We start from the raw sequence: 13,723 nt of genomic DNA on the forward strand, positions 1-13,723 counted from the left end.
AGAATCCCCTTAAAAGACTAAAGTAAGCCATAGTGTATGAGAACTGAGATTGAGATAAGCTTGAACATCCTTAAATTTATGTTTGTCTTAAGGTGAACTCTGATCTCATAATAGCTTCCACATGGAATTTCTAGGTTCTAGCTGTTGCAGGCCATTGCATCAGAAAAGGAGCTTGCTCCAAAACCATGCTTGCCTCTTCGGTGGTGTGTGCGCGTGTGGTGTGTGTGTTTTGTGTGGGTGGGTGTGGTTTTTTTTTTTTTTTTTTAACACCTCACAAAAATATGTGCTATTTTAATTTTTTTATCAGATGTTATAATAATGGACTCTCTTTTTTTAAACTGGAGTTAGTTTTAAATGCTTCCTTCCTGTATTAGGAAGGCAACCAGTGGGAGGGTTTTTTCAGACTGTATGCCTATCAGTCAAGGGGATTTTCCACTTTTCTGACTCAATAGCTCGCAACTGTTTGGGATCTTATAAATAGCAGAGCTACTGGCCATCTTTTTAACATCTGACTGAGCAGAGGTGGGTGACAGATTTTTCATTTATTTCCTAATGCTGTTTTAGTCTTCACACTGAAAATGTTTCATACTTTCTCTTATAGTCTGAATATGGGAATGTAGTTTTATTTGTCAGTGTTTTGGTTTAACATGCAACTTTTAGATTAGTTTTTGGAGTGTGACTTTCTGTCATTAGCCTGATTTGGGGCTTTGATTCCATGAGGAATGTTGCTGAGTTTCCTTTGTTGTCCACTCCTTTCTTAGACCATCCCAAATACATAATTGGGAATTTTAAAGTATATTTGGCCCTGGTTTGGTACAGGGTGGTGGTATAAAGCAGTGGACTACAACACTGTTTGACTAGTAGCCCATTGAATATCCAAGAATCTATTAACAATTGGCTTGCTTGTTCCCTATGTAATGCAGGCTTTCAATAGGCTATGCAAACAAGTTGTGCTGGAATGCTTTTGGGCAACACCAACTTAAAAACAAAAACAAAAAAAACATCTAGTAGAGTTTTTTTTCTTTATGTCCTTTTTAGATCAATATTTTTCAGTATAGAGTATGTGAATGTTTCTGTACACTACTCTTAAAGTTCTTTGAAATATTTTGAAGTTTTAGATTACCGTTTAAAATAGGATTAAGGCAAAAGGCAGTGAAATTATATAGGAGGAGTGTAGAAAACATGCTTGGAGCAGGGAGCAGTGATTTCATTCTGAAAGAAAAAATAGTTGTTTGTCTGAAAAGGTGATCTCTGCATGCTTGTTATAGATTAGTGATAACTCCTTTATAATTAGCCTGACCACTATATCTTCTGCCAGTGTATAGTTTTGCCCCATATTAGGCATGGATGTCCATGGAGGAATATTGGCAACCAGTTAATGTTTTAAAAATTGCTTGTTTAAGTGTTTTTACTTTACTTACCAACCGAAGTCTTGCGCTAATTTACTGCATTGAAATGCTGCTTTAGCAATATCAGAATGAGGGCATGAATGAACTCTCTTCATATTTGGCAGCAAAAATAGAGGCTGGAGGCAAAAGTGCATGAATAAGAAAGGTGGCTCAGGCTTCACTTCTGAAGCAGAGGCAGAGGAAAATCGGGCAAATGACCCCTTCTCAGCAGTCAGTAGCTGTCTGCATTCAGCTTTGCGCTTTCCAGGCTTCACTGAGCCTCTTGTGCTGGGAGAACACTGAGAAATCTCGGTGTCTAAATGTAATCACCAGCAGGCCTCCCTTGAGTCAAAAATGTTATGAGCTTAAATGGCCAAAGTAAGTTAGGCTGTGAAGTCTATATAGAAGGTTTTCCTGAGAAAGTGATTTGAGGACACAATTGAAAAAAAGACTTGTATATAATAATACTTTCAGGTCGTCTGTTAGACAGTCTTAGGACTGGGTTTAGGACTCTTGCATAGGCTGAATGGAGGGGCCAGAGGGGATGGACAAGACCTTTTAGAGGACTGAGGAGGAGGTTTCTGCAAGAGTTTGGGTTTTTGAAACTTGCATTTGATGACTGCTTAAAAAAGGTTTGCAGGAAAAAAATAAAGATTCCTAGGTGCATTTACCAGTGTCAGTAGGAAAGAAGCTCTCCTGTTACGTATTTAAATGCAGTGGTTTCCTTCTGACATAAAAAAAATCTCCCAGGAAAAGAGGGAGAGCACCTTCTCAATCTCCTTTTCTACTGTTTTATTATGAAATTCTAGTGGAATATTGTTAGAATAGAGTGAAACTTAGAGTTATTATTTGGAATTAGAATTATGAGTTCTCATGAAATAATTAGGTTGGTAAGTGTGGGATATACTTAAAAATCTTTATGAGAACACTCAATTGGCTAAAAGTCCTAAACCACAGTTTTAAAAGTTAAGGAATTTCAAAGTCAGTATGGAAACAAGCTCTTAGTAATGGAAGTGAATATTTGAATTTCTTGGCTTTCCAAAGATATTCTCGCTTTACAATTCTGAAGAAGAATCATAATCTTTTATATTGCTGATAAATGCATATGGCCTTAACTTTATTTTGGTTCATTTGGACTCAAAGGTTTAAAGCCTGCTGTGTCACTTCTTAGTAAATGTGAAAAGTGTAGATTTGCTGGAAACCTTTGGTTGTTAAGCAGCAGAAGCCAAGGTTAGAAAAGATCTCTTACTATATCTGTGCCACTATCATGACAGCTGAACAGTCTTTATTCCTAAACTGTGGGTGTTGAAGCTTAATGTCTATGAATTAATGTTTTCAATGTTTGATTGCAGATATTTTTCCCAAAGAAGCTTTTCTTCTTCCTCACTCACTTGAAATGAGGAGTGCATTAAAAAACAAATAAGTGAACAAAAAGTTCCTCAAACCTACCTTAAAGATTGTATCTTAGAAAATAGAAGGTACTGTAAGCATTGTGTTCTGCCTAGTGTTCTCTTTGCTAGTAGCATAAAAACCATGTGTTTTATGTTTGGACATACTTTCCGTAAAGTTACAGTGTGAAAAGATGTTAGCCTTGAATATCCATCTAAAATAGGAGCTGTTTCAAGGCTTGCCTCTGTAGCATCTATATAATGGTATGGCTAAGATTCTAAAGTAGTGGGAGCAGTACAGCAGTGTCAATAGTGGTAGTGGAGCATATATCTTGGGTTTTCAAACTGTGAAGCTTGGTTTTGGCTCAGTCTCCTCTGTTAGCTCCTAGAGTAGAAGGAAGTAAGCAAGTGCGCTTAAGAAATTGGTATGCTGCACTTAGTACAGAAAGAAATGTGAGGCCCTATAGGTAGCCATACATGTAATGTACTCAGCCTGATATTAGGGCTTTACTTCTAGGTGTAGGGATAAGTGAGGTTTATATTCCAGTTGTCTATGCTACCCCTAGTGCACAAGCAGTTAAACTGCTTTTTGAAATGGCTCTTGAATTGCGGAAAAACTCAACTTTTTAAAGATGCAAATGGCCCCCCGAAAAAGTTATTTTTTTCGTGGTGGTGGTGGGGAATTGGTTTAAAAAAATCTTGCATTAACGATTTGTGAGAGTTACACTTTGAGACATGTATTATTTATCATATCAGCGCATAGCCAGTACCACTAGATATATTTAAGACACACAAGTGTGTGCGTTTTTATTTTTATTTTTTATTTTTTATTTTTTAAACTAAAGGTCAGTATCTCTAGTAAAGCTGCTGTACAGTGAGGTGCTACATTGTGTTGCTTTTTATTTGGTTTGTTGATCTATCTGTATAAAATTTAAAATCTTAAACATGAAGCATCAATCCTGATCTTTAAACAATACTTGTACTGTTGTCACAGTCACTATTTGGTGACTTGTTTATGCCCAATTTTTGGCATAAAATGGGTTTGTGAATGTCAGCATTCACTTGAGGTTTTAAAAATGATTCTGTGAGCCCTCAGCTTCTGCGAAGGGAAATGAAACTTTGACTTAGGTATTCCTTTTAAGATTCTGAAAATGAATAAAATGCTGCATTTTTTTTATTTTTAATCACTTCTGCATTTGTAAACTGGCAAGGGTGAAGCTCTAGTAACTGAGAAATTTGTTGGTATCGTGCAGATTTTGGATTTGGAGAAATGTATTTCCCTTATTTTCTGGGTATAGCTTCAGATATTTGGTGGGTCAACTTTTTTCTTTCTCTTGTGTCATAACCGGGTGGTAATAATGTAGACTGAAATTGTGAAATGAAGAACTGTATTCCACCTGCATGTTTAAGAGGGAGTAAGCTGAGATATTGATAACATATTGGTGAAGCTTTTTGAAACTGCAAGTTGTGAGGCAAGTAGCATGCTAATACTTGTTCATTCAATAGAGCAGTAAGTTGCATGTAAGCATGGAAGTTCCAAGTGTGCAGCAGGGAATAGGTAAGTCTCCTTTCATACAATTGCATTGGGAGTGCAATAGCTTGGAAAAACCTGTTCTGGATGGACACTTTGCTCAGTCCTGTGGGGACAAGTAAAGGAAAAATGCATTTTTAAAATGCTGAACAGCTATTGATAAAGGGCAGAAAAGAGCCACTTTTTCTTTGTTGCAGATGAGAGATTGTACTGAGAAAGGAAAAAATTTTGAAAGAAAAACTTGATAGAATGAGATCTGATGAGAAGGGAAACACGGGTCAAATGCCTAGTGACACTTCTTGTGAGTTTGTTTAGGCCTAGGAGAAGTGATGCTAAGGAAGTGATGAAAATGTTTGCAACTTTGTTAGTATTTCTCCTGATCTGTTTTTAGAGTCTGGGGAAGGGGATGTACTGTGTTTTCTCCTGTCTCACTTCTTTTCCTGATGGATAAGGACGAAACTCTTCAGTCTGGTGGCAGAGCATGGGCAACTGCTATCATGAGTTGGAAACTGTGAAGAACTTCCACTTATCTTATGTTATGTTCTACTTATCCACAAAATCAAGATCCAGTACCTTTTTTGTTTCATGCAAAAGAGTGTTTAAAGGAGCAGATAAATGCTTTTTAATAGAATTTGTTGGCTACTAAATTCCCATGTTACTTCTATTTCTGCTTCATTTTTACACTTTCAGTTGGGGGGGAGATTGCTTTTCCATCAGTGGTGCTTCCTATGGTTTGAATGGCTAAACAATTTGTCTTCCAGAGGTGCCAAATGAAAATGTTGAAGTTGTAATTATGTTCTTCCAAAAAGTTTTATCAAATCTCCCATCTAAAATCTATAAGTTAGTTCTGTAAGAACTGAATGTGTTATTTTCTTGAAGAGAGATGAAACCTTAAAACATGGGTGAATATATATATATATATATTTTTTGCATACTGGGAGGAATAAGATATCAGTTCATAATGATTTGTTAAACATCTCTCTCGCCCTTGCATTGCTCACGTTCTCTGGTTGATCTTAGATTTTGAAGCTTCTGTTTGTTTTATGCAGATGGCTTCTACTTATGTGACTTAACTAACTTGAACTCTTGATAACCCTGCTTTCTCTCTTGCATTTTAGTGCAAAAGATGATATTGATATTGATGCCCTTGCTGCTGAGATAGAAGGTGCAGGAGCTGCAAAAGAGCAAGAGCCTCAGAAATCTAAAGGCAAAAAGAAAAAAGAGAAGAAAAAACAGGATTTTGAGTAAATATTTTTGCTATCGGTCTTATTTTATTCCATTATACACAAACTCAGTTACTTAAGTCCCATAACTTCTTTCTTATTTTAGTGAAGATGATATCCTGAAGGAGCTGGAAGAACTGTCACTAGAGACACAAGGGGAGAAAGCTGACAGAGAACCTTCTACAGGAAAGGTGAACGATATGAGGGAGGTGGGCTATGTAGTAAGAAATAGTTGGAATACCATTCACAACTGTCCCAGAAAAGTTCTTATGCTGCAGTATAGTTGGAGGACCTAAGTGAAACTTAGCAGTTTGTATATTATCTTTAATTATACTTGATCATGCTTTCATACTAAATGTCAGCTATGAAAGATTTTACCAGAAGCCATGTCTGCATGCAGATGATTATCCCAAACAGAATAAATTTTAATTGTGGGCTTTGTAGTACACTAGTAGAAAAACTGTATACTGCTTTTCAAACTTTGTCTTCAGTAAGAGAAGATTTTCTTGAGATCTGGATGCTGTGTCTCAGAACGTACTGCATATCGTTCTTCATGACTGATTATATAATTGTTTATTACCAGGCTGAAAATGACAATGAAGAAATCAGCTTATTGAAACAAGACAGAAAAAGGAAAGGAAAGAGTAAAAAAAACAATCTTGAAAATGACTATGACAGTGAGGAAGGGGAAGATAAAGATACAAAATCTAAAAAAACTCAGAAAGCAAAACAAGAAATGCTTTCTGGCAGTGATGATGATGATCATGAGATGCTGCTTAAGAAAAACAAAGGGAGAACTCAAAAGTCAAATAAAAAGCAGGACCTGTCAGAAGAAGATGAAACTAACATTAAAAAAAGCAAAGAACGTGTGGGGGCAGTGTCTACAGGGGAGAGTGGTGATGAATCGGATGAGGTCTCCCAACCTAGAAAAGGACAAAAGAAAAACCAAAAACCAAAGCCCACTCCTGCTGCTGAAAGTGGGGATGAGGAAGAAGAGCCTTCGTTCAAAGTAAAAACAGTGGCTCAGAAGAAGGCAGAAAAAAAGGAGCGTGAAAGGAAGAAACGTGAGGAAGAAAAAGCCAAACTGAGGAAACAGAAAGAGAAGGAAGAATTAGAAGCTGGTAAAGAACCAGCAAAACTGAAGGAAGCGCCAAGGAAAGCTGAAGAGAAGGCTTCCTCTGAAGCCTCTGCCCCTGTGGAAAAGGGAGAGATTCCTGCAGCAACAGAAGGTTGGTAACACAGTTTAATACCCTTAATTTAAACACTTTTTTTAATAAGGAGGCCAAAGAGTTGGCAGGCAATGAGGTTGACTTGCTGCTTTCTTGTAAGTCAGGAACACTAGATGTTTGATAACCTCTTCTGCCTTTTTACATTGACTAACATGTGGCCATTTTTCTTGGCCTGTAGTTTGTTCAGGTACGTGGGGAGAGAAGAGCCAGATGGTGAGTTTTCATTACAACATATAGTTCTGTAATCCAAACATAATTTTTTCACTCCCCAGTTATTCCTAGACACCTGTTACATGAACACTTCAGGCCCTGTCCTTGTAATTTGAGAGACAGATTTATTTTTTTCCATCTGAAGTGCTTACGTATTAGTCAAAGTTTCTTATATTTGGAATTTTATATAGTACTTGAAACGTTAACTGTATTTGGAGTCTCTAAAATTTCTGGTGTCTTTGAATATGCCTCTTTCATCTGCAGCTGATGACAATGAGGGGGACAAAAAGAAAAAAGATAAGAAGAAAAAGAAAGGTGAGAAAGAAGAAAGAGAAAAAGAGAAGAAAAAGGGTCCTAGTAAAGCCACAGTTAAAGCTATGCAAGAAGCCTTGGCTAAAATGAAAGAGGAGGAGGAAAGGGCAAAAAGAGAGGAAGAAGAACGCATAAGACGACTGGAGGAACTAGAAGCTAAACGCAAAGAGGAGGTACCGTATATCTTATTCTGAGGATAGAAGGAGGGAGATGGTAATCTTAACCTCCACCTCTGCTGGCTCAGTTGCAAGATTATTACTTGATATGTCTCTTATCAGTAGAATATATAATCTTGTCAGTTTTTGATTGTGTAAAGCACAGTTTAAAATCTCTACATGGTTTCTTTGGTAACCTTTTTCCAGGAAAGATTAGAACAAGAGAGGAAAGAAAGAAAGAAACAGAAAGAAAAAGAGAGGAAAGAACGTTTGAAGAAGGAGGGAAAACTTTTAACAAAAGCTCAACGAGAAGCCAGAGCCAGAGCAGAGGCTACTCTTAAACTCCTCCAAGCTCAGGGTAAGTAGTAATGTAAACAACGGTTTGTACCCCTTACTGCTCTTCACATTTGGATTTTGCTACCTGGGGGTAGGAGGGCAAATACTGAGTAACTCCATGTGTAAATCTGTCAAGAAAGGCAGAGTGGCCCTCTTTTTGTTAGTAGCTCTAAATGTATGTATATTTTCATTTTACATCTTAAATATCCAACTGGTTAATATATTCCACTTACAGTTTTAAGATGTTAATTAAACCAGTCTCTTGACTGCTCAGTCCCAAAGGCCAGGAAGAGCAGATGAGCTGTGCAGCTGACCTGGAAAGGCCAGTGATCTGGATCCTCTTGGATTAATTCATGTGGTCACTTAAGCAAGATCATTGTTTTGCCTCAAGTTAGCTAGTCCATAGGAGCTGCATATCTTCCTGCATTTGCTTTGGGAAAAGAGTACAGAAGCTGTCCTGCTTTTCAGTCAGATAACTGCTTCTCCCTTGCAGTGAAGTAAATGTATGCATATGCTGCCCTGTATCTGATACATTGTAAGCCCATGTCCTAATTAGTTTCTGGTAACTTGTCTATGCGGCTAAGGAAAGAAGTGAATTCCAGAGGTTGAATATCCTCATTTTTATATTTGGAGAGAACCACTGTCTCATTTTGCTGAAGGCAGAGGAAAGAAAGAAGGAATTTCTGTAGCTGGTGCAGTGTTTGGAACTCTCTAAGAACTATACTAAGGCTCTTATTTCTCTGCAATTGCTGTTGCAGTTTAGAATCCTATTTCTGTGCTGCCACAACTCAATTTCTGTCAAAATCTCAGTAAATTAAACTACCTAAAGGAATTTTGAGTGTTTTAGAAAGTACTGGAGTAATTAAATGATGGATTTGTTGTTGCACCAAACTTCTGTTTTTAATTGAATCCCTTCCAGTTTGGCAGCGATATTTTTCTGGTGAGGTGAAAATAAAGGTGGTGACTTCAAACTGTCATTATTTTAGTACCTAAAACAAGTCCATGTAGTTTTAAAAATACAGCATTTATAGCAAAAGGCAAAATGTTATCTACTAACTAAACTTTTAAGAAGAGATGTCTCTTATCTGCTCCAAATTGTCTGAAATTAGGTCAATTGGCAGACTGTTTTAAAATGTATTCTAGCATAGAAGATTTTCGATTGACGTATGCTTGGTAAACTTGAGGGGTGTGTGTGTTCATGAAAGCCTATTTAAATACATGATGGAAATTTTCAAACCTGCAGTTCTGTGGTCTGACTTTTTTCCATTTAGTGATAGGACTTCTTTATGTGAGAGCATTCAGAGAACTTGAACTACTTAACATCACTCAAGTTCTGTAACTTTTGAAAATTGGACTCAGGTTTTTGTCAGCTAGAAAATGCATTGAACCTACTTTCCACTCTTTCTTTCTACTCTTTCACCTTGCAAGTCTGGAAAATGTCTTGTTTAAACCAAACCTTATGTTTAGCAAGTAATCACCTGGATTTTTTCCTAATTTTTGCAGGTGTTGAAGTGCCATCCAAAGACTCTGTGCCAAAGAAGAGGCCAATATATGAAGATAAAAAGAAAAAGAAACAGCAGCAGCAGGAAAATAAAGAAGGTGTGGTTTGCATATGGTGATACTTAACAAATTAGTCACAGTTCAGGAAATGTTTGTAGAATAAATCAACTAATCCTAAACTAATTGCATGTCAGGGTGCCTGAGTTCCTTTGTCTCCCCACCCCCGCCATGCAAGTGCTGATGTATTAAGATCACAGAGATGTTTTGAAGACTGCTTGTTTAATCCTTTGTTTTACAATATACTTGACCATTATATTTTTTCTAATCTAGTTTGTCTTTAGAACTTTTGTATAGAATGTCACAATATTAAGAATGTGAGGTTGGATGTTTTATATGCTTAAGTAGAATAAATACAACAAAGTGTAAATAACAATGACTTGTTATTAAGTCTAAGCTGACACCCCAGGATGAAAGGGGATTGATGCCAGTTTTAGTATTTAAGTTGGAGAGAGGTGTTTTGCTTGTGTTCTTGTGCATAAAAATAATAGTTTTCAGCTTCCAGGACCACAAGTAACTTTTTAATTAATAAAAAAAAAAAAAAAAAAAAAAAAAAAAAACACCAAACTTAAGCTAAAACTTAAAACTAAAAAACTAAACTTAAATTTTAACATACTAGTTAGACACAGATTGGATGGTTTTAATGTGCCAGAATCTTTTGACTCTTGTGCTTCATGGTTTTCTTGTGGTGATATTGTGGCTTTTTTTCCAATATTTTATTCATTGCTTTAAAAAAAATTACTTGAATCAGTATTTTTTGTTTAGCTGTTAAAGAAATCCCAGAATCTTGTGTTCAAAAGTAATGGTAATCTTTTAGCCATTAATTGACTGATTATCCTCTACATCTGTTTAAAGTGTGGTGGTTATTTGAGAAATATTTGGCCTTCCAAGCAGTTAACTGTGTTTTAGCTCAGTAAATGGGCGTTTGTTTAGTTTTGGCAGGTTTGGTTAGTTTTCTCATAACAGTACAACTTAAAAATAGACATATAGCTTAATATTTAATTTCTAACTAGGTTGGTTTCAACTTTGAGGGAATGTAGCTGTTAATTTGCTTTTTTGCAATTTCAGAAACTGAGGTAACTTCCCCAGTTGAAGATGCTGTAGAACTAGAAACACCAGTAAAAGAAGAGACTCCTCTTCCAGTAGAACCAGGTAAGTAGTAATGTTGTTAAACTTAAAACATGTAATAAGGCTGTTGTGTCGTGGTACAGCATGGCAAGTATTTCTTTGACAGCCTGTATCTGGTTGAATGGGGCTGAGTGGCCATCCTTTGTCAAGGCAGTTGCTTTTTTTTTTTCCCCTCCCCCTGCCTCCCCCCCCCCCCCCCCCCGAAGAACTGATGGAGTTGCATGCAATAAAAAAGCATGAAGCTTTGGAATGTGAGATCGTAAAGGTCCCATATTCTGGGTATGCTCTAGTTTTCAATTAGCTCAGGCAATCATGTCATTTAAGCGCATTCAGTGCCTTATGATCAGCTCCCTTCACTTCTCATTTGCTTTCTAGAAGTCTGTTTTCTCAGCTGTGAGAGGCAGCACATTCCCCCTGCCCCCTTTTGGTATTATTACTGCAGTCTTCACAGTGATTGTGTTCTTGATTCCAAGTGTTTTGTTTTCGCGAGTGCCGAATGCAGTGGATATTGATTGGCTTGTGAAACTAAGGCTTTTCAGCCTGGTGTGTGACACTTGCTCTCGTTATTGTCTATACGCAGTACTTGTGTTGGCAAAATAGCATCCTACTGGACTTCTGCTTCCTCAGCCACCAGACTCCATTTCAATTTTTACCTTTGTTCTTAAGCTAGTCAAGTACTGACAAAGCTTCCAGCTTTGTGAAAATATGCTGAATATGTATGCCAATTCTAGCTTGATTTCTCTTTTGAAGGAGCAGTTCTATTGCCATGAAGGAGAAGGGTTCTCTGGCAGAACACTAGTTCTCAGTTAATGTTCTAGCAGTCTGGTATTTATTCCTTCTGTTGGTTTCAAATAGCTGCAATTTCATGACTTTCCATCTACTGCACCACATATATTGTTTAAAGCCTCTTTTGGAGAGGACTGAAAGTTTACTTTTTCCACTCATCTCTTAAGAACTGCAGTCTCTTCAGATGTCTGGCTGAGTTTCTGAGGGAATGAATATTTTAATGCTTCTGGAATTCATGGTGTTGTATAATTATGTTAAGGCACCTGCAGTCTTAAAACAGCACACTTTTATTTAGTAGGAAAACAGTAAAGTATCTTTAATCCTGTAACCAAACTCTTTTACTGTTTCTTTGTTTGTTACACATGACTAACTGTTAACTGGGCAGCTCCTTTCAAGGCACATGATTTTGGTAGAGATTTATGTGGTATTTATTAAGCAGATGCTTATAAGTTATGCAGACAGGAACTGGATCTATAGTAGTTTAGCTATGTCTTCCAAAAATAAGTTTTGCTAGGCAAAGGTGCTAGAGTTATAAGACTTTGTGGAGAGAAGTGAAGATTATTTCTTAAGTATGCAGCATTAGTGAAGACTGCTGACTTTTTTCCTGCTTAGCTGTCAGGAGTTTTTTTTATTTAGGAAGATTGGAGATAATTTGTAGAATTATGGTAGGAGCAAGCTTAAAAGTTGCAATTGTGGGTATGTCAAAGGAAGGGGCATCTAAACTTTGTTTGTTGGGCTGTTCTTTTTTTATTTATTTAATTTTATTTTGGATTTTTCAGTTTCAGAAGAAAAGGAGGAAGAAGAAGAAACAGAAGATGCAGGTTTGGATGACTGGGAAGCTATGGTTAGTGATGAAGACAGAGAGAAAGGTGGGCATGTAAATACCAAGTGGATGCCTTTTTTGATTAATAGGTTTCTTTTGGGCTGAGTTTTTTTTTTTCTGGAGAAAACAATATTGTGTTATAATTTTCCCCCTTTGCTCAGTTACATGAATGATGAAGCAAGAGTGATAGGCAATAGATATAAGCACCTTGCCTCCCTAAAGGAAAAGCTTTCAGAAACTATTTAGATACGAATCAAGAGGACTCTTCAGAAGCATTCATATGTGTACTTATTGCCTAAAATAAGTCACTTGGATTTTGTTGTTGTTGTTTTTTTGTTTTACAGGAGTAAAATTCCCCTCTAGACGTGCTTAAACCATCTCTAGGAGTTTAGGGAAACCTTTTACCCTGTACTGCATTTCTCCAGTAACCATTTCCAAGCCTTAACAGTTTTACTACACAAATTTTGCGACCTCTAGAAGAATACCTTTTGAAACAAGTTCCAAAATAAGCGAGGGACTGAGACAGTGTGAAAGATAGTATGCATATGTTACAGCAAGCTCTAGATATCTTATCCCCTTCTGTTAGAAGGGAGGGAGGAAGAAAGGAAGAAATTACCAGAACGTTCATGTCCCTGAGCATAACAGCTGTACTGGGCATGCTAAAGCCCATATTCTGTCTCCAGCTAACAGCAATGCATACAGAAGAGTTAGAGCTTGGCAAGCATGTAGGGATGACGTCTCAGATACGTTCTTCTAGTGGTGGAGTAAGCAGTGCTGCTGTTAATCTTCCTGAAGGGGAGTCGGTTACTGTACTTAGTCCTTCCATGATCTATCTTCATTATTTCTCAAGATCAAAAACTAATTTTGAAGTATTCTGACTTGCTCAGCCCCACACTTTTAGCACCTGTGCTTTCATGTTTGGTATTCTATATATGTCCCTCAGTCTGCATTATATTTCAGCACAGGTGGGTGTTTCTGAGGTGCTGGGTGGTTTTACCTTGACTAGTAAGGACTGCTCATCTTCTTGAAAGTCTGTTTTAGTCTGTTGCCACTGTCCTGGGGAAAATGTCACATCCCCCGCATGCCACTGGCTGATCAGATTTGAATGGTCTGCCAATGCAATCCAGAAAAAGAACCTTCTTGGGATTTAGACTTAGTGTATTACTAAGCTGACAGACTTCCAGTATAGCAAGGGAAGATAACTAAGAGCAGCATGCCTCCTAACAACTCTGTAAGGAGCAATGCATAGCTTCAAAGAGTGTTCATTAAGTTGTTTCTGTGATTTCACAAGTACAAGAAATGGGAAGCTTTCAAAGAAAGAAAATTACTTTTTGATTAATTATTTTTGTCTACTGAATAATTCTTCTGGAAGATATAAATCTTCTCTAAAATGTTCAAGAAAACCTTAAGATGAGGCTCTTAAAGATGTAGAAGTGACTGTAAGAATCGGAAGTTTGAATTCTTACTTTTTGTCTTTAAATGTGCTTTCATGATCTGAAATTCACTGAATCCATACTCTGAATTTGGAGCGTTGCTTCTATGCTTAAGTGTGTTAGTGAATTCATCCCTTAATAAAGTGCACCATCTTTTAAAGGACATCATTTTATTTTTCTGGATATTTGAAAATGACCAATCATATCCTTATTCCCTCCTTTCC

The 13,723-nt window shown here is 37.1% G+C and overlaps 1 protein-coding gene across 1 annotated transcript in view; it reads left to right on the forward strand.

Moving 5' to 3' along the window:
* Positions 1–13,723, forward strand: part of EIF5B (eukaryotic translation initiation factor 5B) — a 38,176-nt gene that overhangs the window by 9,661 nt on the left and 14,792 nt on the right. The window contains exons 2-9 of the mRNA XM_067294590.1: positions 5,426–5,551; positions 5,637–5,721; positions 6,114–6,759; positions 7,234–7,454; positions 7,644–7,794; positions 9,276–9,371; positions 10,398–10,481; positions 12,023–12,112. Coding sequence (XP_067150691.1) covers positions 5,426–5,551; positions 5,637–5,721; positions 6,114–6,759; positions 7,234–7,454; positions 7,644–7,794; positions 9,276–9,371; positions 10,398–10,481; positions 12,023–12,112 — 1,499 coding nt within the window. The remainder of the gene's footprint in view (positions 1–5,425; positions 5,552–5,636; positions 5,722–6,113; positions 6,760–7,233; positions 7,455–7,643; positions 7,795–9,275; positions 9,372–10,397; positions 10,482–12,022; positions 12,113–13,723) is intronic.

Source organism: Apteryx mantelli, chromosome 1 (assembly GCF_036417845.1).
Source record: "Apteryx mantelli isolate bAptMan1 chromosome 1, bAptMan1.hap1, whole genome shotgun sequence".
Lineage (NCBI taxonomy): Eukaryota > Metazoa > Chordata > Aves > Apterygiformes > Apterygidae > Apteryx > Apteryx mantelli.